This window comes from Rhipicephalus sanguineus, chromosome 7 (assembly GCF_013339695.2).
Source record: "Rhipicephalus sanguineus isolate Rsan-2018 chromosome 7, BIME_Rsan_1.4, whole genome shotgun sequence".
Taxonomy (NCBI): Eukaryota; Metazoa; Arthropoda; class Arachnida; order Ixodida; family Ixodidae; genus Rhipicephalus; species Rhipicephalus sanguineus.
This window is the reverse complement of record NC_051182.1, coordinates 96,525,572-96,552,428: the sequence shown is the minus strand read 5'-3', so window position 1 is coordinate 96,552,428 and position 26,857 is coordinate 96,525,572. Positions and strand designations below refer to the sequence as shown.

The 26,857-nt window shown below is 48.9% G+C and overlaps 1 protein-coding gene across 1 annotated transcript in view; it reads right to left on the bottom strand.

Annotated features, from left to right (window-relative positions):
• Positions 1-3,561: 3,561 nt before the first annotated feature.
• The window catches only part of LOC119398861 (protein argonaute-2-like), a 36,193-nt gene continuing 12,897 nt past the window's right edge, over positions 3,562-26,857 (bottom strand). Inside the window, 6 exon segments of the mRNA XM_037665679.1 lie at positions 3,562-5,076; positions 6,380-6,509; positions 8,526-10,003; positions 10,005-10,295; positions 10,358-10,487; positions 17,484-17,572. Of these exon segments, the coding sequence (XP_037521607.1) occupies positions 4,420-5,076; positions 6,380-6,509; positions 8,526-10,003; positions 10,005-10,295; positions 10,358-10,487; positions 17,484-17,572 (2,775 nt within the window). The 3' untranslated portion in view covers positions 3,562-4,419.

Sequence of the window (26,857 nt, the reverse complement as noted above, 5' to 3'; positions counted from 1 at the left end):
TTCGACATTCACCGTTAGGGGCACGCAGAAAATAGACGCGTGCTCGCGTCCCCCATGTATCCCGGCTATAGTGTACTAGAATAATTTATAATCCCGGCCACAATCCGCCGACAGATGCAGGGCGCGAAACGCGCGCGTCGCGTTCCAATTTCATTGAGGCCGTCTCAAGGCTGCTTTTTTTTATCCGCTAGGCTATGTATTCTGGCGCTGCAGTCAGAATGGCAAACTCGACTGAACGGTGCCTATAACACGAAAGTGAAACGTGTCGTCAATGAAGTAGTTTATTGTTTTATAGTGCATTGGTATATGAGAGCTTGTACAATGTCGACTGTTGTTTGGCAGATATAGCACCGCTTGATGTGGACACATCGCACTCACTCTGACGCCTAGTGGCACATCTCCGTACCGACGACAAACGCCCACGATCATGATTTAACCCTTGCGTTAGCCGAAGTTCTTAACATATACGTGAACTCCGCATATGGTGAATCCCGCGCAAAGATGGCATCAACAAGCACATAATAAACACTAATGCTCGATATGCACTCCTTCAAAGCGTCGTGAAATGCGAAGAGAAACGCTACGCGCGTCGTGTCTTCCCTCTAGCCAGGCCGTTACTTCTCACAGGGCGAGCAGCGAACGCGGGTGCGACAGCCAGGCGAGCGTCGGAGAGCTATTTGTCGATGTGGATGGATGCTATGAGCGAGCCTTGCGCTAAAGCCGCCACCTCATGGAGTAATAAAACGTTGACGAAATGAAACTTCTATTGGAAACGCGCCGAATGGGACAGACCAGAGCCGTATGGACAGACGTTGCCACGGCGCGTGTTTTCTTTTGTTTGTTTATTTGTTTGCGAGCCTGGTGGCACAGATGTCACGGCCCCGTTATAAATGGGACGCTCATAGCGTCCATCCATGCAAAGTCACTGTGAGAGGCAAGTGTGAAAGATAAAAGGCGCGTTCATATCGCCTCCGTAATGTGTTTGGCGGTAGCTCAGTGGACTAAACGCCTGCCAGCCACGGTCGCGGACCGAGAGGTCATGGGTTCGATTCCCGTCAACGGAACTTTTTCTTATCGATTTTTTTTCTTTGCCATCTGATGGCATTTATTTTGCTGGCGTACTTCCGTGACGGAAATACGTCATGGAAGTCTTGGTGGACCCCGGCATAAAACACTTTCGTGTTAAAACAACATGCAGAGTCCACCCATGCCGGCAGAAGCCCCGCCAGTAAGTTGGCCCGAAAGATGCCAGGTGGTCCCGGATCAACACCGATCTTGCAGGGCCAATAGCAGGATAGATGATACTTGTGACGGTTGATGCACACACTAAGTGGATTGAAGCGGTTCCTATAACGCATGCGAACACAGCTTGTCATGTTCACTGTTTGCGAAGCATGTTTTGCGGTTTCGGAGTACCGCACACCGTCATGCCTGATTATGATAAAGGCAATCGTATCACAAGTCAGGAGGTCGCCACATTCGTTGCAAGAAATAACATTCTGCATCTGCGGATAGCGCCATTCCATCCGCAGTCGAACGGAGACGCCGAAAGAGCGGTTATAAACGGGAAGGATGCGTCGCGCAAGATGACAGAACTGGCGCTGGAAGATAACCTATTGTAACTGTCGCTTAATTACAGGTGGACCCCCCAAAGGGAAGGAAAGTCTCCCTTGACTTGACTGGGCTGTCTCGCCACGCAGAAGTATATATGTGCGGAATTATGGCGCCAGCCCAAAGTGGACGCCAGGTCGCGTGCATTCTACGTCCGGAGTCAGGATGCTAAATGTGGAAACGCCAGGCGAAATAGTGCATCGCCATCTCGAACAAGCCCGTCACCGTCATGAAGGTACATTTGGAAGGCCGGCTTACGAAACCCCGGCTAGTGAAAAAAGGGACGGACGAGCTGACAAAACTAGTACTGCCACTTCAACTGGCGCGACCAGCGTAGGCTGAGTGATTATCTGGTGCCCTCAAGCACCAGATAATCACTCAGCAGACGAGGAAACGACCGCAGCTGAACAGCCATGGACGGGCCACCGTGAAGACCCAGGTCGATCACCGCAGCAGGTTCCTGACATCGACGCGACCGCAGAAGCGGCTGACGTTGCACAGCCTCCACTGAGGCTATCGAAACGAACTCGGTAACCGATACAGCGGTTCTAAATTAGGAGGGAAGGAATGTTATGTTTTCGTTGTTTGTTTCTGCGGACCAGCCAAGGCAGCGGTGCGCGTGCACGCTATTGCACCACCTTTCCTTGATTCTGCTCCTATCTGAGATATAGTCTGCTTTTCCCTTGCCCAATCCTTTTCACCACTGCACGATATATGTCGAAGTGGTTCGCCCAATAAATAGCTCCACGACAGGCTGCGGGGGCACCTCCTGGTGTTCACGGACGGGTCAGTCCGGGACAGCCCCCGCTCGGCCGCGGCTGCCTGTGTCGTACCAACGACTGGGACGACCATCCGGTGTCGCCTTCCCTTCCACGCCAGCTCCACTGCAGCAGAATTGGCTGGCCTTCACTTGGCAGCTGACTACCTCGCTGCTATGCCACCCCAGCTGCCCGTGGCGATCCTGTGCGACTCCCGGCCAGCCCTACAAGCGCTGCTGCAGCCAGACCAAGCCGGCATTACCGTGGCGTTACTGCACGCCAAGCTAACCGCCATCAAAACTAGCGGTGTGCGTCTGTCCCTTCACTGGCTTCCCTCGCACGTTGGGATAGCCGGTAACGAGGAGGCCGACGCCGCCGCTAAGGCAGCACACCACGGCGACACCCCAGTCACCAAGGCGATAGCCCTGTCGGACTACTCCCGGCAACGACTGCGGCAGCTGCTTCCAGCGGCCCACCCTGACACGCGCGTGGCAAGCGGCAAACCACCGCCACCCCTACCAGAGAACGGCCTGGAGAGACGCGAGCGGTGGCTACTGCTTCGCCTGCGGACCGGCAGTGCTTGGCCTGCGGCACGCATGTTTTCCAAGGGTCGCTGCTCATCGCCTGCGTGCCGCAGATGCGGTGACGACGAAACTTTGGACCATATAATTTGCGCCTGCCCTGCCCTGGCCGCTGAACGACGCTTGATGGTGCGCCGCTATCGCCTGCTTGGGCTCCTTGCCACAACGGTGGAGGACTTTCTCTTTCCTGCACGTTCAAAGCTGCAAGCCCTGCGAGCCTTCCTCGAGTTTGCGGCTTCTGCGGACCTCGCCACCTTATAGACGAGCCCTTTGGCTTCGTGCTCCCGCCTTCGTGGACAAGACACACTTGCCACGCTAATCACTCCTTCTATCTTCCTTTCTTCTATCATCTTTACTTCCCCTTCCCCATTCCTAAGGGCGCTGAGCCGTGCCCCCGCGACGGGAGGCAGAAAATAGCGCCCCTTTTCATTTCTTTCACGAATCACTCTCTCTCCAATAAACGCTCCAGCACAAGCTAGCGTGTCGTTTGTACTGCTGCCCGTCGCAGGTTACTACACTATCAATGCCTAAAAACACTTTAACCATCATGTTCGTGTCCCTCTCTAATCAGAGGAGGTCTTATGGAGTCACAAGGAGTTGACGACGACGCATCAAATCAACAAAAATCGATGTTTATTTCGGATTAAGTACTGCGCTGAACGGCAGAAATGAGCAGAAAACGCAAGAAACGTAGGAGTGACAGCAAAAGTTGCTTCACTGTTCTCACTTTGGCAGCTGCCACGCAGGCTGACGTGGCCGAGGTGAGAATTGAGCACCGATTGTGTCCCCGGAAAGCGACACGAAGTAGCGTACGTTGAAGGCGGAAGCCTCTCTGCGTTCACGTTTTGTTCATAAGCAGCTTGTTCAGCTCTCCGCACTTTATGCAAACGCGCAAGGAAACGTCTTCTTTCTCGTTCTACGTCGTATCATCACTCTTATAGGTCTCTCCTCCGATCATTTTAGTCAAGCTCTAGCCCGTTAGCCCGAGGCTACCCTGGTGAAATCGAGAAGTACCATAATGGCGAAAGTTGAGGGGAAGATGGAAGTCTGAAGAGATGAAAAATTATTGAACACGGGGTGACGCTGGAGCCAACGTTCCGACAGGCGGACATGCCTTCTTCAATTGCAGCCTTGAAGAAAACAAGCCCCTTTGTGGAAACGCTGGCTGCAGCATGACTCCGTGTTCAAGAACTTTTTATCTCTGAGAAGTAGGCTGACACATTTCCAAGCCATCTTCTTTATCACTTACACTCTCATTCGGTCGTGGCGGTAATTAGGTCCATAAAATAGGTCCCTAATAACCTGTTAAATGAACCAATATCTTTGCCGACCCGGCAGAAGATTAATGCAGCGAGGAATCAGCCTGCCATCCCGTTCCACAGCGCGGTCGCACATACTCAGTGAGTTGTGAATTAAATTACGTCACTTTCAGGCTTCCTTAGTCAAGTTTCTTTCCAATGGCAGCGCCTTCAGACGAAGTACATGGTTTTTTTCAAATCCTGGGAAACGCTGACAGCACGCACATACTGCTCGGTGGTGACACTGTCGCCTCCTTCCGAACTAAAGCTGCTGCCGCTTGAGACGTTGCAAGCGCTAGCAATGTGCTCCTTGGCGCGGAAAGCAGCCAAGTGGGCGTAGTACACCGGCGCTGGAATGCTCACACTTCTTGCGCAGCGCGCGTATGTGTGGCAGAGGTAGTAGCTGAGCTTCTGGAGCTCGTCAGAAGTAAAGTCTGCGTCATCATGGACAACGTAGTAGTGCGCGGGCCTGCTCGTTCCTTGTATCCCGGCGTGGCTGCAGAGGAAGAAGTCAAAGTCGACCGGATGGGTCACCACCGTGTCCACGGTCGTGCCGGGAGGAATATTTTTGTCTTTACCTACGCCATCTTCTGAGTTGACTGGCTTAAAGCGAGTATGGTGCCGCTTCTGGACAACGACAAACGTAACTGCAGGCTTGTACGAGCCGTCCGGGTTGAGCTTGAGGCAGGCCTCCCTGATGGCTGACAGTTCTTGGTTCCGCACGAATCCAAACTGGCCCTCGCTGACTCCGTCTCGGTAGAAGATGATCTTGCCTGGCTTATGTCCTGTCTCCCGAAAGAAAGCTATGAGGAGCTCTGTAACCATTGCCTGCGATAAATAAGGGGATGGATTAATGAATTAATCACATTACAATGCCCCGTTTCAGGACAAGTACTACATTCTGGTCATGACGGTTTGTTAGCAAGGCAAAAGGAAGAACGAAGACTGTATGGTAAGAAATATGACGAAGACTACGCCGCATCAAATAGCTTCATTTCCCTGCAATCGATGCCTTTGGGTTACTCCAACAGAACCTTCGTTATCGCCGAGTAAAGTCGCAAGGCGGGCTTGTTGATACGGCATTCTTGAATAACTATGATAGCACAAGGTGATGAGATATGAGAAGAACGCAGAGACACAAACACAACGCTACTTCTTTTTTTTCCTTTTTATTTTTTTTGGTAAAGGGCGACACATTTCCGCCAAGTCTCCTTCTCGGAAAATATTGCCCGAGACGGTACACCATCCCTATGTGCTAATGTGCTATGTGCTATGCGCTAATCAAGGCTTCCACGTAGTAGCGCAGTGTGTGTGTCTCTGTGTTCTTCTTGTGTCCCGTTACTTTGCGCTACCATAGTTATTCGTTATTGCTCCCGGACCTCATCGCATGAAAACAGTTTGAAAGTCAAAGGTCGCTAGACATAGTTGGCTGAGCTGTGCAAAATAAAAGTAGGGCAGGGACTGCACACTTTCGATGTGATTGCTAATAGAGTGTTTGAGAATCGGGGACCCAAGACGCTGGGCCCCCAAGCTGCGTTGGGCAGCCTGCTCTTGCGTTCGGATGATCAGCAGAGTTTGAGAATTGGGGCAACGCAGGCTGCGTTGGGACAAGCGCACGGGGTGCCACGCGTGACGAAATTAAAATCATGCGAGACGCGGGCCATACTGCGCCGTGGCCCGTGTTGCGTCTGTGTCTTCTCACTGGTGACCCAAGACGCATTGGGGGCCCACGCTAGTTCCCGATTTTTGCGTCTTGGGTCAACGCGAGCGCAAGAGCCCAAGAGTGCCTTGGGTCTGCGCATGCGCCCTGGCGGCTCGCAAGCTTCTTGGCTCCCCAATTCTCACACTCTCTAATATGGCAACCCTCGCTTTTTCTTTCCTTTTACGTGATATACGTCTTGATGTAGCAACCTACGCGACGTGACCAATGTCAGTGTATGAGGAATGCTTTCTGCGCGATAGTATCAGCCTATCATCCCCGCTATATAGCACCAATTTGACGTCGACACACACCTCAATATCACTAAGGCAGATTATCGTTATCACAACGTTCTGTTGACAGCGACTGCTTCTATTCATTTCGCTTAAATTGCATGTACACTTAACACAAAAAATATGTACACGTACTGACCTTCAAGTCCTCGATTATTTCCACTCGGGCCACTGCCTGTTCCTGCTGGATCTGGACACGAATGGAAGCCCGGTAGCGGGATGGGATGGCATTCATGCTCGCCACGCACGCAGCGATGGATGGCTTAACCCTGTTGGAAATAGTTGTAAAGCACGTGTTGCCACGTATTCCCATGACCCGGCATAAAATCGCACTTCACTAAATAGAACAGATGCCGCACAAGGAATGCCGCTTGAGTTTTTTGAACATCTGTAAGTGTAATCAATTCTAATAATAATGTTGAAGTTAGGAATGAGCCTGCTAGAGTTATTTTTTTTTTCGTGAAACCTAACACACCTCATTAGAGAGTTTGAGAATCGGGGACCCATGACGCTGGGCCCCCAAGCTGCGTTGGGGAGCCTGCTCTTGCGTTCGGATGATCAGCAGAGTTTGAGAATTGGGCCAACGCAGGCTGCGTTGGGTCAAGCGCATGGAGCGCCACGCGTGACAAAATAATTTAAAATCATGCGAGACGCGGGCCATACTGTTCCGTGGTCCGCGCTGCGTCTGTGTCTTCTCGCTGCCTTGACCCAAGACGCCTTGGGGCCCCACACTAGTTTTCAATTTTTGCGTCTCGGGTCAAGCGAGTGCAAGAGCCCAAGAGTGGATAGAGTTCTGCGCATGCGCCCTGGCGGCTCGCAAGCTTCTTGGGTCCCCAACCTCCCTGGGGCCCCAATTCTCAAACTCTCTAGTATGTTTGCGAATAGTGACAGCTTCGCGAAAGAATTTTCTCTCTCGCATATACGCACGTACCATGCACTGAAGGCGTTGCAGCGAACAAGGAAGCTTGCGGAGTTTATCAATGTGCGATGAGCGATGAAACGAAAAATGTTAGACATAGCGTCAAGAGACTGGAAGACAGTCGCTTAGATTTTAAACGCGAAAGGCTGTGACCAATAACCCTGCTCCCTTTGAGAGAAAAAAAATGAAGCTCGGAAAGCAATTTAGTTCATAAAGCAAATCACCGGTTGTCTGTTACAGAACTGGTGCCAAAGCAAAACTTCATTTGTGGATGGCATATACTGAATGGTGAAATAAAATTAATACGTAAGTGTTAGGTGGTGTGTTCATTTGCTAGAAAATACATAGATGCGTAATTCTAACGACCCCAGTGTTTCCTAGGCTGCGCTGAAAATGCGACGCTATGCACGAAAAAGCCATGTGCTGACGATATGGTGCCGCCACCTGGCAGTGGCCCTGGGAACAGCATCACGGGTGGCCGCGGATGAGACCAGAACTCATGTAGTATGGCTGGCAGAAGACTATCGTCTTTCGACGATATTTGCAGCGAAGCACACAGATACGCAGCCATTTTTTTTTTCAGTGTGCCGCCAACGTGCGGACAGACACTGTACCGCGTGGCCAGTGCCTCCCAGTGCGCTGTAAGACACTAGCCCACACTGAACACTATTCCCAGTTTCTTTCAGCGCAAAGGGCGGCACTGGCCACGCAGTACAGTTTGTCCCAGTGCCGCCCATTGCGCTGAAAGGCACTGGGAGGCACTGGAAACGCCGTTATTTTCGCTAGCGATGCGTAAATTAATTGCCTAAAGGACACCACGTATCCATGAAAGTGTCAAGCACTCCTTACCTAGCTGCTTATTGTGAAAACTGTGGTTTGTATTGAATGTTTTATGAAACAGAAATTATTTTTCAGCCTAAGGATCAAGTTGCTCGCGAGATAGCGGAATAATGACACGTCTGAAACAGAAGCCATGACTGCATTAGTCAAGCCACGATTACTCTGTAGGACAAGGTGTATGCTTTTATAGAGACGTCGTGTGATAACTAATAACTGAGATGATGTAATGTAACGTCTCAATGTGCTTGTATGGGCTTGAAAGCTTTTGGCTGCGTCCTGCTGTGCTACAAATGTACGATGATTTCTGTATCTTCTTTTAAAACAGTGAGCATCCGTTCTCCCGATGCCAATTTCGATAACCGCGACGCTCGTGGTTAATTTTCGGTCACTCTAAGTGAGGGCATTGCACTTCAAAATGTTTTTCTTAATGCGGCTAAGTACAGCTGATTAGGAACATCTCAGGCGCGGCAGCTTTTCCACGCTTTTTAGCTAGACACTGCCTTATATACCGCGTTCATTTACTCACTTGTCACCTGGTGCTGGATGGCTCACATCGGCACCAATGATGATTACTGGCTCGTCGAGGACACTTGGCATCTCCCCGTTCAGGAAACTGTTATTTGTGCCACCAAGTTTTGCATTGATCTTCAAGCACAGATTTCTTATCAATGAATCGCTGCACTTCGTCGTATTCGTGAAATTGAGTTCCTTGATGCACTGGGTGCGGATGCCAAGCTTGACTTCAGCCGCCTCTTTGATGGCCGCATAAGAAGCCTGCTGTCCGAGTACGACAACGACCAGCACAATGCCTCTGGATTTCATTTGCTCAAGGACTTGGAAGATTGGCCTACTGTCCCCGCTCACCACGCATACCGGATCACTTACTCTCATGCCCAGATTACCGCCGATCCTCTTAAGCATGCCTATGAGGTTGTCGATCTTTTGTGGATGGAGCCGGCAATTGACACCGAGAAGAGCCCAGCTTTCTATGGGTTTCGCATCATAGAGCTTACTGTTCTTTAAGTCCCACGCGCCATCACTGGGTTGCACTAGTGGCTGCGCGCCACCAAACTCCAGAGATGGCGCAGTCAGAACCCGGCCGGTAAGGCACGTCGGCTCGGTGCTGACTTGAATATCAAACTCATTCAGATATGTCGCGCTTCTTAGCACCATATCGTGAACTGAGTTTTGGATAACGTCAAAGCGTTTCTTGGGTGCTTGTGAAGTGTCCCGTATGATTTTGGTCGTCATCGAGCCACTCAGTTTTTTCCTGTACGGTTGTCCTTCCACGATGTGGCAGACTTCAAGTGGTAGATAGACGGGTCTCTTTGTGTCAGCCTGAATGCATGGCAAATTAGGGTAGCGAGTGAAGTTTGGATAATGCTTTCGAAAGTACGCTGCCACTGAAATTATACTTCCGTCTTCGAGTGCAAACCTCAGATCCTGAGCTGGTACTTGCGTGACTTTTCCGACACGATATTTTCGAGGGTATTTAAGGTGCAGCACCTTGACACGTACGCCTTTGAGCTCCTTAGACAGTTGCACGCACTCTGATGAGCTCAGGTTTCGGATGCTGTCCGGATGCAGCGGACCCTGAGGTCCAGACAGCAGTTTGCACATAAATTCGATCACAGGGATGGCTTCGTAGAAAGCCGTCGCAGAGCTGTCCACGTTGAGCAAGGGTTTCCACTGAGCCAGACGCACACTGGTGTGGTAACCGAACCACACCTCGTGACCTCCCCCGATGGGTCTCTTCATATTTGGTAGTGGTGCTTTGAACATAGATCGTCCTACAGGTGTTAGCGTTATGCAAGGACCGTGCCTCATGATGATGTCTAATGCCTGGATCACTTCTTGAGGTACTACGCGCGCTCGTTCCTCATACACCGCATGCAGTGCGTCTAAGTTCACTGTCGCTGCGTATTGAATGTGAACAATGAACATTTGCTCACGGTCATCTTCTGTGAATGGTACGTTGAATGTCCTTTCCCTGAATGGCAGCCTCCCTTCGTGTGTACAAGTTTTTTCGCCCGTCAAATGCAGGAAGGCATTTGTTAAGCTCGCCGCGATACTTAGCCACTAGATTTTCAATGACAAGCCGGTTGACACGTGTGCTGAGACATCGAATTTTTTTCTGGGCGGGGGCCCTGGCCTCTTCCTTCTTGGAAGGAGGAATGATTGTCACGTCGTAGTGGTAGACGTCCCCATCGGGCAACTGAATCGCAAAGTGATTTGCCAGAAGTTCAATCGGTTGCCCCATCTTTCCGTGCTTATCCGGCCGTACGGGAAATGTTGTCTAGCCGTGAACGACGGCTCTTTCCAGAGCAACGGGCAACGCTTCCTTCATAGAAGCCATGCCCAAAGGCTGCCCAGAAGCCCCAGGAAACACGCGTTGTAGCTGAAGCTCAGGTGCCACTTGCTCCGCGACAGGAGAAGGTGTTTCGTTTCCGCCATGCCCAAGGCCAGCGCTGCCTCGCTGTGGCCGCGCCTGCGTAGAAAGTTCACTTGTCACGCATTAATCGAGCGGTAAAATGAACAACAGTTAATTCGCTAGTAAAGAAGCAGGAGAAAATAAATGGCGCGCAGGATCCCTTCTACGCGACAAAGTGCTTTCACAGATCTAGAGCTGAATTTTTTTAGCAAAACTAATCCACGCGCATTCAATGTGAGCCCCCTGCTAATTTGGCACGAGTGCTGTCAGAGAAAAAAAATGCCTGGCCTGCGCGGAACGCGCAGCACACTCACAGTGAAAGCTGTAAGAGCGGCCTTTATAGATCCCGCTCTTAACTCCCTTGGAGCAACTAATGCGAGTACTCCATGCAGGGTATCCACTACGCCAAATATCATAAGTTTTGTGAAATAGGGAAGCATCCACTATGATATAAGCGAAGTGCCCGCTACACATGTGTAAGGCATTATGTGCACTCTGTTGATGCTGTGGCTGATGACGATGAAGAATTGTGGCTGAGCATCGTGTAGTGGGTGGAAAGCTTTGAACCTCACACTCGTTGCGCAATTAGCATTCTGTGACTGCTGGTTGTTATTTAACTCTTTCGACACGCTATATTTCATATGCGATTCCTCGCTAGAGGACCCGGGTTAAAGTTCTATCCTATCATGTATATCTTTAGAGCGCAGCTCTTAGACGTCCATTCCTGCATTGAGTGCTGTCGCTGTCGGCGTTGCCGTCGCCGTCGGTGGCGTAACGGATATAAATGAAAAAGTAACTGATATACATGAAAAACACAAAATGAAAAAAAAAATACCCAGGATTAAGGGGATTTGAACCCACGCCCTCTGCGTAGCAGTTAAATATTCTACCACACAGCAACGCTGGTGCTTCAAACTCCTTTGCAAAAAGACCCTATACAGGAGTCATGTCGGGCAAGGAATCTAATAACAACCAGTCGTCACACAATGCTAATTGCGAAACGAACGTGGGGTTCAATGCTTCCCAGGCGTAGCCAATGGGGGGGGGGGTTGGGGGGTTTCAACCTCCCCCCCCCCCCCCCGAAATTTCTCAAGTTTGCTTGCGTATATACACGCACACATACAACCGTACGCACGGACATACATACAGTATAGTTGAACCCCCCCCCTCCCCGAAAAAAAATTTCTGGCTACGCCCCTGGTGCTCAGCCATAGTTCTTCATTGTCTTCAGCCACATGCAGCATACACAAAATGCACATAATGTCATACAGATGTGTAGCAGATGCATCGCTTATCCACAGAAACACGAATAATGGTGCAGTATAGGTGGTGTTCTGCTTTATTAAAATTAATATTTATGACGTAGTCGATACCATGCAGAAAGCCAAACCTTCAAACACAGTTCGCCTTGCCCCAACACGAAGCTGCGCTCAGAATTCGCATTCCGCAGTATCGTAATCGTCGCTGAATTTTGTTTGCTCATTTCATTTTTCCTCTCTTCGCGCGATAGCGGCTATGTACACCGGCGGCGGTGGGGGACAACTACAGCACTGTTGTTGTGATCTCATAACAGCTTTCGCTGCAAAAAACTGAGGACCATCACACCATGTCACTGACAAGGAAAGCTGTTTAGCACACCACACAATGGCGACACTAAATTTCCGGCCCCAGCCAATCATACACCCTGCAAATAAATCCGGAATGTGCCTCTAGAGAGTTCCTTTTGAATTTAGCGTCCGTCGTTTAAAGTTTTCGATTAGAACAGCATGCGTCTTTTCGCCGCGGTATGGGTGGGCTTGTCTCGTTTGCACCGAATGCGCTTGGCAATTCACGCGCGACACGTATTGATGTTTGCCGCTCATCTCTTCCTGTGTTCATGTTTAGGGGACCAGTGGGAAGTAGTGGAGCCCAATTATTGTTGCGCACACGTTGATGGTTGCCGCCCTTGTTTTGCCTCCAACATTTTCAGGAGGCCAGTTGTGAGCAGTGAGGTTTCCCAAATTTCTGTAGCACATACGTTTTTGCCAGCGGAGGACTCCTTGATTTTTGATGGGCTATTTTTAGAGGGGTTTGCCCAATTTTTGAGGCACGTACGCTGGATGCTTTTGCACGCACACAAACGGATTCTCCCATAGCCATTTACAGCCTCAATGAAAAATTTGACTAGGGCGCAGTCACAAGCACTTTTACATTTCCGGAAAGTAACTCCCTATTAAGAATTGTTTGTAACATTAGTAACTATTTACGAATTTAATCAAGCAAAAGGCACTTTAGCAAGGCCGGCAGCTGGTCTGGTTGATACGATACCATTACTATTCGCTAATGTTACTATTTGCGTTGGGGATTACGTCCCAAAACCTCGATATGGTTATGAGGTACGCCGCAGTGGAGGGCTTCGAAAATAATCGACCATCGGGGGTTCTTGTACGCGCACATAATCTAAGGGCCAAACAACGAAACGTTCCTTTCCTCAGTAAAGAAGCCTTCATTTTGGTGAGGCCGCCTTATGTCACTCTGAAAGCGTCCTCACTGAGGAGCCCTCGGTGAAGGCTTCCTTGGCGCTTCCTCAGCTTAAGGTTGCTTTGGGGCTACCTTCGTGCTTCCTTAGGTCCGCTCCTGGCCCTGAACGAGCGCTTCATCTCACAGCTAGCCCACGTGATGAGCTAGACCACGTGATGCTTGTTTCCGAGGCAACTCTCCCACACCACCTCTGCGGGGAGACACGAGCGTGCGTGCACAGTGAAGCGCGTTTAGACTGACAGCATTTAAAGAGGCGGGCGTTTCAGTGTTGCTAGAACGCACCACGCTTGGCGCTCGACTACGGTGGCTTTTCACATTCAGTAATCGCAGTTGGAAGAAAGCGTACACGCGTCTCTATATTAACACTTAAATTTGGAAGTGGTGTGGTGACCCAACTTTTTTTACAGAATATACGCTGGTGAGCAAAGCTTACATTCGATAATCTCGAACGCAGGAGCGCGGCAACCATTCCTCCCGCGAGGACGGGTGAAGGGAGCTTTCAGAGTACGCTTGCTTCCTTCGTCGGTACTTGGCTGTAAGGAGGCCTCACGTAAGGTGAGGACGCGGTCGAAGGAAAGGAACGTTTCGTTGTTTGGCCCTAGGTGTACGGGCCTCAAGAATCTTCGCCTCCACCGAAAACATTATTGATCGAAGCAGCGTTTAACAACGAAGTCGAAGAAGGACGGAGACAACAAGCGCTTACTCGCAATTGAAAGGTTTAGTTGACAAAAAAAAAGGATGTCGAGCTCAAGCCACCTGCCCAGTCACCACATCATAACAACCTAGCCAACTTGTGAAAAAGAAAAGGGAAAATTTCACCAAAAAAATTCCGGGAAAAAACACGCTGCGCACTGTCAAGACTGCGCACTGCGAAATTGCAGGCAGAGTTTTCATTGCATATTATGTCATTTGTTGGCGCTTAACAGCCTTTAAGTTTCACAGTGATGGATTTCTTCTCTCGTTCGTCCTCTGAGCGTAGTTTGGCGCGCAAGCGGAGCTCATCCGCAGTCGAAGAGGCACTCATGTAATGTGAAAGCCCGCAGCATCGAGCGGCCGCTGCTGCGGGTTTGTCAAGCGGCCGATCGCATGACAAAGCTTGCTGAACCATGACACCTGGCTGCGCATTTGTTGGTGTGGAGCAGCTGATTTGCGATTATGTCACGTACAAGTATTTTGAATAATTTACATCCGAGTTCCAGCACATAAGGAACGACGCGGCCGCTAGGCTCACTTGATCGAATTTGACCCATTATTATTTGTTAGATACCAAAATAATGCAATGTTTTTTTATGCAGAATGATAGATGACGTCCTTGGCCTCAATCAGAGAAATTTTTAAAAAATAAAAAAATGACCTTTTTGAGAAAACTATTTTCAAAGTCCGGCGCTTTTGGTAAATTACTTACATTTCAGCTGAATTATCGAGTAAAATGGAGCGCGATAAAACCACGAAAATTATTTTAAAAGGGAGCGAAGGTATCAAACCTAATATGTACCAATTTCTATTATCCTCACTTTAACTTGTTTGGAGCAATAAATTCCTCAAACACAGGTTATTTGTGCGAGTTGCCAAATTTGTGATTTTTTTCTTCAAAAGTGCTTCGGTGAGCAAGGCAAATAATATACTCATAAAACTGTATTTTACTTGTTCTTTGAGGGGAATAAATATTGTGACCAAGAAGGCACCCCCTTTTCCCTACGTGCGCTCAAATTTCAGAGATCGCGAAATTGGCGGAGAAGTGTTCTTTGGGTATATTTGTATATATCTTTTTTCAGGTGAACAAAATTTTTTTTTCGCAAAAATAACTTCGAAACCGTTGTTCTGGGTGTAATGCTTAGACCTACAGCAAGTGTCATCAAAGTCGGGAATGGTGACCGGGGCCTCGTGTTCAATCTTATCTGGACACACCCAGTGTCTCCAGCGCTTCCTAGTGAGCGCTAGCGTCACAACGGCGAAGCCAGTGCCCCTGCCAGCTCTTTCCACCCAGCTCTTTCCCAGTGCGTTCGCTCAAGTCCCTGTGAGTCCGAGTGTGCACCAGCGTTCCCAATGCGATCCAGTGCCAAAAAAAAAAAAAAAACCTACTGGTATCACGTTGGGGGTACTTGCTCGGCGCTCGTTTCTACAATAGGGGAGTCGGAGACGAACTTTAGAAGTCCGCGGCATTTCCTCCTCAAAGGCGAAACGTGTGTATGTTGTGATTACGATTACGAAAAAAAGTACATGCACGAACCCTTTATAATAGTAGGCGACTTCAACGAAGACATTATGGACAGTGACTGGATTATGCCGTATAAGATGTCTCGATACGCTCTATGATGCATTTCATATCAACGGAAACAACCAACAACCATCCGACACATTTGCATAGACCTTGTCCTTGCCAACTTTAGATTAGATCCACTCGAAGAACCATGGGCTCTCCATTTCACATACCACAAAGCAGTAATAATGAAGGCAAAAGGAATGGAGAAGTCAAGACGATATACGATTTATTACAAGAGGATTAAAATAGAAGAGCATTTAAAGAGGAACCCAATGAATACATTTGCGTGTATATATACACTTGATGCCACCTAAATTACATTCGCAGTGGCAACACGCGGTGACATGACGGTACCATGCGCAGTGCTTCGTCACTCGCCATGATTCACATTAGCAGAGACGCGGTGATTTTTATCTTTTCTATTTTTATGGAGACATGTCACTCGCGCATTAGCGGACGTGGTGCTTTGCCTTGGTGCACGCCTTCAACAGTCACACTAAGGACGATGTGCTACTCAAATGGTTATTTAGTAAAATGGTAATCATTTTCCGAATATAAAATCATTTGAATACTGACTATGACAAACTGAGAACCACTGTATGTCGCGGAACAGCGCTTAAGTGCTAATTGTGGAAATTTTCGCCTAACTGCTCATAAAGTACCGCTGCCTCTGCGTGCATCTCGAGTCTGTACGTACACGCGAAACGAATGCACATGTTTGTGTAGGTGCACGCTAAAGCTCCCTTTAAACTCGGACATCTACGTACGCGACGTTAATATGCGAAAGAAGATTGCCCTCGAACATCTACGAACGCGTTGCTGCCAATGCAGACGCGTGCAGCTCGCGGCACAAATAACCAAGATTGTTCAACAGCACACGCTCATAGAATACACACACTTGCTTTCGCCACCTGAAGATACTCGTCACGCAGTTATCGGCGAATTTTTGGGGAACGAAACATCCGCGATGTATGGTTGAGCACTCAAAAGGACGTTTGTCATTTTTCTTGCGGCACGACAAACGCTGAACCGAAGTGGGAGCCGAAGGTGTTTACGATGGCCTCAGTGAGTCCATGACGCCGCCAAAACATTTATGCACGCGCAAACACACCTATGATCATAGGCGTGCGCAGGGCTCCCCATTAGGGGGGGCCAAAGGTTCATCGAGCGCCCCCCCATTTTATTAAGTCAATGTATGGGGCAGATTTTGCGCCCCCCCCCCCTCTTAAGTGATTAGGGAAGACGCCCCCCCCCCCCCCCCTGTGCGCACGCCTATGCCTATGATGCAAGAACAGAAGCTACAAGCTCCATCAGCTGACTGCAAACCACTTTATAAATATATAAGCTTGTGAAAACTTAAACAAACATACGGTGTTTCTGTGGCGTAGAAACAACTAAAATGTTTATTATTCTAGTGCTTAGTGGTGTGCTTTCGGCGCTTGTGGTTATGAGTTCGATTCCTGTGTCGTTCGCAACTTTTCTGCTGATGTCATATTTGTTTGTAAATGCATTGATGTGTATTTTCTAATAATACGCATGGATGATTAGTGCTGCAAATAGTCCGTGAAAATCTGTTACAGTGCCAAAAATAATTTTTTTTCGCAGCCGCTTTAGGGCCGCCTAGTGACACGACGCCACGTGTAAGCGCTGCAGGGCGTACCTAGGCAGGAAAAGTTTGTCCTAAAGGTCCACAAAAGCTGCGTCAAGGCTATTTTGATTGCTCTAGGAGCCATCTACGGTGTCGCATAACGAATTGGCTAGCAGCGGCTGTAATGTGAGCGGATTTCCTGCCTGCAGGCGTTGATTCTAGCGAGTATTTCACTAACAGTGTAGCGAAACGCTCCCAAACTTCACACCTTCGTTCGCATCTCTCCCTGACAGAGTGGTAAGGTTCTGATTCAATGTACCTGTTTTAGTTGCGAGCGCTCTACGTGTTTTGATTGCATGGATGTGTGCGCGTGTCAACGTGTCATTTTTTTGCGCTCGATTAATTTCATGCCAAAACTGTTTGAACATGCTAGGTTTACTCCCGCGGAGAAGTGCATTCACTCTATTGCAGAAAGAATACTGCACTCCATGAGGAGGCATTGGATCACTCTGTCCAGAGAGGGCTCTTCCGCCCTAGAAAAAGGAGTGCCCTCCGGGACAAGCGGAAACACTCAGAAAGTGTGTTCTGGGCTTGCATTTTTGACAGAAAAGCATACGGCGGCCAGCTAGCCTTCAGCACCCCAATTGCACATCGATAATGTTTGCATGTTTGTGCATTTTACCTGTGTTGGCTGTTCAGCCTGACAGCCTTCTGCAAGCACCTCCTGCGGTCTCCCTGGCTGAGGAAGTTCCGGGGGCTCATGCTGGCGACCTGAAAGCGCGCAAAAAGAAAAAAAGTAAGAAACAGGTCAATTCTCAGTTGCAACCACTTTACCACTCACTGGTAGAGATGCCTGAAAGAACTCCAGTGGATTATGGTGATGATTACCTCAAATAGCGGCTCAAATCAAATGAGGGGAATGGGCCAATGATCACGAGTAAGTGCATGACTGGAATACACTTTCGAAGGTAAATTAGGACAAGAAGAAACATAAAGAAAGGTAATTTAACACAGTTAAAAACAGTTGTGCTTCAGATTAAAGAAATGAATGTCAAAGAAGCGTCACCTGGATAAACAAATGAATTGGCGATATTGTCACGTGGTCGTGACGTCGACGAAGGCAGCAGTCAGCACGTCAGAGATGAAAATCTTTATTTGGCCGAACTTGTGGCCGGAAAACTGAAAGTCAAACTGATAGCGGTGAACAGAGCGTCGAATACACTGATAGCGGTGGACAGAACGTCGACCGTCGATCAACTGCTCATGGCTGGGACGCGCCATCTTTTATACATCACGCATCGAACTTTTATACATCACGCATCACTGGTGGTCGCGCAAGCTCCGGAATAATCTAGACTACACGCGTCCTGTGCGCAATCTTAACAAAGTGACTACTACAATCGCGAAGCTTCTCGAACACTGCTGCACGGTCAGCACCGAGCTTTGCTAACCGTCCTTGCTGGTCAAACCCGAATACATCAAAATAATACATGTAGTGGGCGTGGCTTTGCCCCCTGTGAAAAAGCATCGTCCTGATGCTTGTGACAGAACATAGAAAAACAAGTGCGTACACAAATAAATTCCAACAAGCGAAAAGTACAAGCAAAATTACAATAATAAAGCAAAAGGTACCGTCCTAAGGTTCGCTAACACGCATAAAACGGCTTAAGGCGCACGACATTGACGGCTTCAGATCGTGCACGACGCCTTTGAGAGCTCGTAATGCCGTCTGGGATAACCTCGTAATCTAGAGCGCCGAGACGTCGAAGCACCTTGTATGGGCCGAAGTATTGTCGAAGAAGCTTCTCGCTAAGTCCCCGACGGCGTATCGGCGTCCAAACCCACACACGGTCACCGGGTTGGTATTCCATGTGGCGTCGTCGAAGATTATAGTGGCGGCTGTCGACCCTCTGCTGGTTCTTGATATGCAGGCGGGCGAGCTGTCGAACTTCTTCGGCGCGTTGCAAATATAGGCAGCGACATCGAGATTGTCTTCGTCGGTGGCCGTTGGTAACATTGCGTCGAGCGTCGTTGCTGGGCTCCTTCCGCAGACCAACGTGTAAGGCGTCACCTGCGTCGTTTCCTGCACAGCGGTGTTGTATGCGAAGGTCACGTACGGAAGGATGGCATCCCACGTCTTGTGCTCGACGTCAACGTACATGGCCAGCATGTCGGCGGTGGTCTTGTTTAGCCGCTCGGTGAGGCCATTGGTCTGAGGGTGGTAGGCAGTAGTCCGGCGGTGGCTTGTCTGGCTGTACCTCAAGATCGCCTGAGATAGCTCCGCAGTAAACGCCGTACCTCTGTCTGTGACGAGGACCTCTGGGGCACCATGACGCAGAACGATGTCTTCAACGAAGAACTTCGCTACCTCGGCGGCACTGCCTCTATGTAGGGCCCTTGTTTCGGCGTAGTGGGTCAGGCAGCCGGTGGCTACGACGATCCACTTATTACCACTAGTCGACGCTGGGAACGGCCCCAGTAGGTCCATCCCGATCTGCTGGAACGGTCGCCGAGGTGGCTCGATTTGCTGAAGAAAGCCCGCTGCTCTTGTTGGCAGTCTCTTGCGTCGCTGACAGTCTCGGCATGTCCTGACGTAGCCAGTGACGTCGGCGGTAAGGCGCGGCCAGTAGTACTTTTCCTGTATTTTGGCCAGCGATCGGGAAACACCGAGGTGTCCTACTGTCGGGTCGTCGTGCAGGGCCTGGAGGACTTCTGGTCGCAATTCTGAAGGCACCACGAGAAGGTAGTTGGCTCGATGTGGTGAGAAGTTCTTCTTTTGAAGAACGCCGTTGCGTAAGAAAAACGACGCCAGTGCTCGCTTGAACACTTTCGGAACGACGGCGTTCTTGCCCTCGAGGTATTCCACAAGGCCTCTGAGTTCCGGGTCGGATCGCTGTTGTTCAGCGAAGTCGTCGGCACTTATGGTTCCCAAGAAGTAGTCATCATCCTGGTCGTCTTGCGGTGGCGGGTCCACGGGAGCACGAGACAGGCAGTCGGCGTCAGATTGTTTTCTTCCGGACTTGTAAACGACGGTAATATCGAATTCTTGAAGTCTCAAGCTCCAACGTGCGAGACGACCGGAAGGGTCCTTCAAGTTAGCTAGCCTACACAGGGCGTGGTGGTCGCTCACAACTTTGAAGGGCCTGCCGTAAAGGTAGGGGCGAAACTTTGATGTAGCCCAGATTATGGCAAGGCACCCCTTCTCTGTCGTAGAATAGTTAGCTTCCGCTTTTGATAGCGACCGGCTAGCATAGCTGATTACGCTTTCCAATCCGTCAGTCCTCTGCACAAGAACGGCGCCGAGTTTTACTAATCGGTGGCAGTAGCGAATGCTTGCTCGCGGAAACGCATACGTGTCTGTGGGTGGATTTTCAGCAGGAAATGTGGACCAAGATGTCTAGATTCCATGTAAAGCTATTTTCTTTTTGCCCTTCCCCAAGGATCAGAATGGCGCTCCGCCTGAGTCATCATCGGGATTGTCCGGATGCGAAGGATAAGCATGTCTAGATTCCTTCGAAAGATATTCTCTTTTTGCCCTTCCCCAAGGATCAGAATGGCGCTCTGCCTTAATAATCATCGGGATTGTCCGGATGCGAAGGACAGACATGTCTAGATTCCTTCGAAAGATATTCTCTTTTTGCCCTTCCCCAAGGATCAGAATGGCGCTCTGCCTTTGTCATCATTAGCATTATCCGGATGCGAAGGATAGGCATGTCTAGATTCCGTCGAAAGATATTCTCTTTCTGCCCTTCTCCAAGATCGGAATGACGCTCTGCCTTAGTCATCATCGGGATTGTCCGGATGCGAACGGTGCATGATAAAAATGTGGAATTAAATATAAACCAAGAGCTACTACCCCAAAAAAGGAATACCCTAAGGCAGGTCAGGATAGCACAGGGAAGCTTCACATGCCGTTCCCTACGGAGAGGTGTAAAAAAAACGGCCAAGACGCCTATATTTAACGATCAGTTCATTATGTACAGTGTCGGCCCTTGCGATGTACGGTGTACAGTCGCAATCTTTTTCAAAGTGAACACAGGAGCGCGTGGCTTTCTGTACTACTAGCGCCGTTAGGCGACACGTCACCGTACCGCGGCGCATGCGCGAGGAGGGTAGCTTTCCTTCGTGCGCATCACGTCACCGGAGTGCTCGTGTGTCATCTACTAGCTGTTTTCAGCCTCGGTGGTTATCTTATTAGGAAGGCAACTAAAATTTGGATGTTTTCAGTTACAACGGTGTGCTTCTTATGGTTGCCGTGTCACCTAGCTTTCGTCTTTTTCTTCCTCCCCTGTTCTTGTAGTCGTAAAGTGAACAGGCAAAGAAATACAAACATTCCAATTTGGGGCACGTTTCACAAAAGGTTCGTACGTTTAAGGAAGTGGTATGAGTAAACTGGAATGATTTTTGAAGTTATATTGCTATTTTGTCATGTCCCCCTAAAACGCACTGCTGTCATTCTAGAGGGCAGTGACGAGTACAGCGCTGTCAAAAAATTCTTATGCGCTCGATTATTCTCCCACCCTTCGCAAACGGCTACCTAGAAACTGTCCCGTAGTCTCCGCCTAAACAGGGTGTCGCACCGCGGCTCTTTTTATGTATATTCCCATGTATTTTCATAAGTGGTCATGCCGTTCAGAGGAGCACAGCGATCCTACCATTGTCTATGTGCTTTTTGACATCTTTCGCATTGTGTACCGGTGCGAGGTCATGCTTGAACACAACATTTGCGTCGGGAAAAGCGCCTAGCTACAGATCAACTGTGATCTTGAGAACGTCACCAAAAAAAATAACATAATACCAAGTGTATTCCTGAATTGTGTGGAACGTAATTTCAATCTCAACATTATCACCAATTTGAAGCACGTGGCTTTCTTACTGCTGTACGCGTGCAGCAGACGACACGCGCTTGCATGCCTGACGCAATGCGCGCGACGGCAGAATGCTCGCACGCCCGATTCACTGCGTATGAGCAATGCGTCTTGCTGCCGCCGCTTAACTGCGCTGGGAGCTCGGAAAGCCACGCGCGCTCGTGTTCACTCTCGAAAAGATTGCGACTGTACAGCGCACATGGTGCCCGCTTCGCTCCGCGGGTCGACGCCTTGTGGTGATTGCAGAATCGGAGATATTGCGTGTAAGGAGCATGCGTGGCCTAAGAAATGTACGAACCGGTGCGCGTTGCGATAAACGAGCGGTGATGCGGGTAGTTCATTTTGTTTTGCAGAGTGCGCACAGTGTCCGAGGGCTCTGTCTCACTAAGCCACAGGTTAATAGAAACACACACGTGGTTCAAAAACGTCTTCGATTTGTGACGTGACTGCAGATATGAGAAAAGTGCATAAGATTTCAGTGGTAATGTTAAGAGACAATAAAAGGTACACAGGTAGGTGGAATGAATTTGGAAATGGCCAAGCACTTCGGGTAAGTTCTTCGCCATCACCCCTCGAATGAGGATTGAAAAGAAGCCGTATATCAAGCATTCAGTAAGGGTGCTCAATTCGTGGTGAACTGATCACGCGTGCGTAAAAGCGTCCATCTGGGTCAAGGCATCGCGGTGCAGCGAGACGGTGATAGCCACAAGATTTAAAAGTCGTTCGCAACCTATGAAAAAAGTAAGCTCCACCTGTAGAACAGTGGTGCGGCTGGACGTGCTTGCGAAAGACAGATATGCTATCTGGTTTCCGCTGCAGCCTTAAATACTTTTTCTCGGCTAATGTGAATACTACGTATATCAAGAGCTAAATGTTCGTCGCTGCCAATTAGAACGTTACGTTTGATTGAGCAGCCGGTATGAGAATCACTGACAAAATTTACCAGGACTTTTATTTTATGTTTCCTACCTAAAACCGGCAACACGAAAGTGTGTCTATGAAAAAACGGCAGGCCTGCACTGAAACCGCAGCACAGTCACAGCGAAAGCAGAAAGAGCGGCGTTTCTAGAGCCCGCTGTAAGCTCTCTTGGGGCTGCAATACAAGTACACTAGAAAGGTACCCACTACGCCATAAATCACACTTTTTGTGAAGTTGGGAAGAACCTACTAAGCCATTATTCGTCATTCTGCGGAGAAGCGAGGCACCAGCTACACGTCTGTAAGGCATTATGTGCACTTTGTTGAAGCGACGACTGATGACGATGAAGAATTATGGCTCAGCCCTTTGTAATGGGTTGGAAGCTTTAAACGGCCCACCAGTTATGTAATTTGCATTGGGTGACGCCCGGTCGCTATTTCCCTCTCCCGTCATGCTGTATAACATACGATGACGTGAAAGAGAGACGGGGGGGGGCGAAGAACTTTACTGAGACCCCTAGGAAATGGATCATGCGCTAATGGGCTTCCTTGGCAACCAATACAAGTGCACTTGCGAGGAGCCCACTACGCTATAAATTATTGTAATTTTTGAGAAGTAGGACAGCAGGCACTGTGCCATTTTTCGTCATTCTACGGAGAACCGTGGTACCTGCTAAAGGCATGTAAGGCATTATGCGCACTTTGTTGATGCTGTGCCTGATGACGAAGAAGAATTATGACAGAGCCCTTTGTAATGGGTTGGAAGCAATCAACAACCTACTCGTTGCGCAATTCGCATTGTGTGACGCCTGGTTTACAGAACTCGCGTTGTGCGACGCTTGGTGCTTATTTACTCTTCTACCACGCTATATTGCATATGCTAATGTGGTTCCTTCCCGACATGAAGCCTGTATAGGACCTTTTTGCAAAGCAGTTTCAAGCACCGGCATGGCTCAGAGGTTGAATACTGGGCTCCCACGCAGAGGGCCCAGGTTCGAACCTCGTTCCATCCTGGAATTTTTTCTTATTTCGTTTTTTTTTCTTATTTGGAGCGATACTGGTTACGGACACCGGCGGCGGCGGCAGCGGCGGCGGCGGCGGACAACTACGGCGCCAAAAACGGCCGGTGAAATTTTCTCAAAATGCTTTCGCTGTAAAAGTCAACTATCTGAAACACTGTATTAGTGCCTGAAGTCACGAAAATGAGCAAGCGCTATAAGATGGAGCATTTTGTGCGAATTTTCTGCGGGAGGGACAACGATGGCCGTGGGCGGAACTAACATTTTAAAGACGATAGTCTTTCTTGGAATACTTAAACGGAGAAATTTTGGTCTGTCTTTCTGTTTGTCGGCACGTCCCTCGATTCAGCCACTCGGCCAAAATTGAACCACTTGCCCAAGGGCCAGCCATCTTGAACGGCTGACTAGGTTCATACTTGTGTACATTGTTGATCAAAAAACAAACATTACGCATATCTGAGGCGCAATATCACTAGGCAAGTATTAGGTGGTGTGTTCCTTTAATAGAAAATGCATACATACGTAATTCTAAAGACCCTAGTTTCTTAAGCTGCGCTGGAAATGCGACTGCGCGTTAAACTTGACTTCCTCCGTGCCCTCTGCACGAGCTCATTGTTGTGTTTCGGTTTCGGTTCTGTATTTCACTGTACGAATGCCATGGGGCGCCGCTCTGGCATTCCTTTTACCCAGGCGACGTGTAAATAAAAGAGTGTGTGGAGAGTACTCGTTGAGTGCGGACGTTTCTTATGCTTCAGCGCTTCGCACCAAACCGCGTGTTCGGGCTGGCTGGCGTCCCCACCGGTCTTCGCCTGCTGCTGCGCCGGGACTACCAGCCCGCAACACAGCACTGATGTTTCCCAACGTATTTCCAGATGGCGTCCATATCTCACGCAGCGCCTCTTCTATCGTCTTTAGACGACATTTGCAGCGAAACACGCAGATACGCGGCCAACTTTTTTGTTTGGCTGTAACCGACTTTAACCGACTGTAACCTAGTACGTCTACTTAGGACAGGTAGTAACCGCGGAGCGGAACCATGAGAGTGAAATAACTAGAAGAATAAGGATGGGATGGGGGTCATTCGGCAAGCATTATCAAATCATGAATGGTAGTCTACCATTATCTCTCAAGAGGAAGGTATATAACAGCTGTATCTTACCGGTACTTACCTACGGAGCAGAAACCTGGAGACTTACAAAGAGGGTTCAACCTAAATAGGTGGATAGCAAAACGGCGCGTCGTCTGCTACAGCACTTCCGGTTCACAGAACCTTCAAGGCTCAGCTCTTCGCTGCTTCAAATTGTGTGCGGTTCAGTGTAATCGGGGAGGAGGCAAGATAACCGGTAACAACCGCGTCGCAGAAAGTACGTGTTTTCTCGCCGATTACACTGAACGGCACACATCTTGAAACTGCGAAGAGCTGGGCATCGAACCGGAAGACGTCATTTTGCTATCCACCTATTGAGGACGATGCAGCGAGCGATGGAAAGTGATAGGTGTAACCTTAAGAGACAGGAAGAGAGCAGAGTGGGTCAGGGAACAAAGGGGGTTAAGGATATCATAGTTGAAATCAAGAAGAAGAAATATGGATATGGGCCGGGCACGTAGCAGGTCGCCAGGATAACCGGTGGTCATTAAGGGTAACTGACTGGATTCCAAGAGATGGCAAACGCGTGACGGGGAGACAGAAAATTAGGTGGGTAGATGAGATTAAGAAGTTTGTAGGCATAACGTGGCAACAGAAAGCACAGGACCGGGTTGATTGGCGGAACATGGGAGAGGCCTTTGCCCTGCAGTGAGTGTAGACAGGCTGATGATGATGATGAACCGACTTTAGTGAATGTTCCGTGAAATGAGGGCGCTTATCAACGTTGCCACGCATGAAAAGCGGTTCTGCGCATCCCCACAGACGATATCGGACCCGTAGCCGCCGCGAGGTATCACCCCGTAGAATGAAGTAGGTCGCTTGCGCGCTCTAAACAGAAGGGGGCGGCACTGTACATCATCATCAGTATTGACTAGAACACTCTCTTACAAACAAGTCTAGCCTAAGGGCTTTTTTTTAGTGCAGCCATACCCGTCCCTCTCTGCGTATCGAAACTCGTCGATGGAACTGCGCAGCGGAAGTACAGCGTTTTTTGCGTCACCTGTAACTAGTGCATTTTGGGTGGTTGCAGCAAAAATTAGACGCACGGACGCAGGAAAGAAACAGGATCAAAATAAATAATTAAACGCCACTTGTTAGTCAACAGTGTACTCTTGTGTCTTTGCTTTGTCCGTACGTCTAATCTTTGCTGCAGCCACCCAACATACAAGATCACCAACTAGCCCAGATGCAAACTATTCTAACTAATGCATGCTGCAGAGTCCTCTGCTACTCTGAAACCGTAAGGGTCCATGTTATTTGAAGATTGGAGATGGAATTTTGATATCTGTTCCAGTCTTTAAGTATGTAGTCGAGGGCATGCAGATTCCAGTGTCACGAAGAAGAAGCCTTAGCCAGGAAGAAGCTTAGCCAGGAAATGTGGGCGCGTATTCACAGACGCATCTTTCGCCAAAAATGTTCGCAAGGAAAAATGCCTACAAATACTGATGCTCGACATACCATTATTAAAAGTGGACGACCGATGCCAAACACCACATACGGACTACTAGATTTCAGCACATTAGTCATCACTGCACATCAAAAAAAAAAAAGGAGCTTTTCTTGCTGGACGTCTTGTTTTGATCGGAAACGACACATTTAGGAAGGGCTATGTAGTAGAAAAGTTATGACCACAATTCTGAATCTCAGGACCCTTTTCGCTACATTTTCATATATATTTAAATTCCTCCATGTTAACACACTGCGCGACTACATTTCTAAAAAAAATAGTTCTATTTGAATTACCGGGCGCAGTAAGTGGACGCAATGACGCTTAACTTCTAATAATTATTTATTTAGTCAGTTATTTACTTATTCATATTAGGCAAGAGGCCCCGGATAACAATTGAATGGAAGAGGCGGGAAGGTTACGGTAAAATGACATAAATAAGGCATATAATGAAACTTCATAGAAGGCACACCGAACAAATATGTACATTAAAAGGGGAAATGAGATACTGTATGCACCTGTAAAGACAAAAAACAAACAAACAAACAAACAAAAGACAGCGGTGCTATCCAAAGTCAAGGGACCACGTGGAGTTGTAATTGTTTGCGATGTTCAAAAGAATGTGTTATCGATAGAGTACCAACAGGAAAGTTGTTC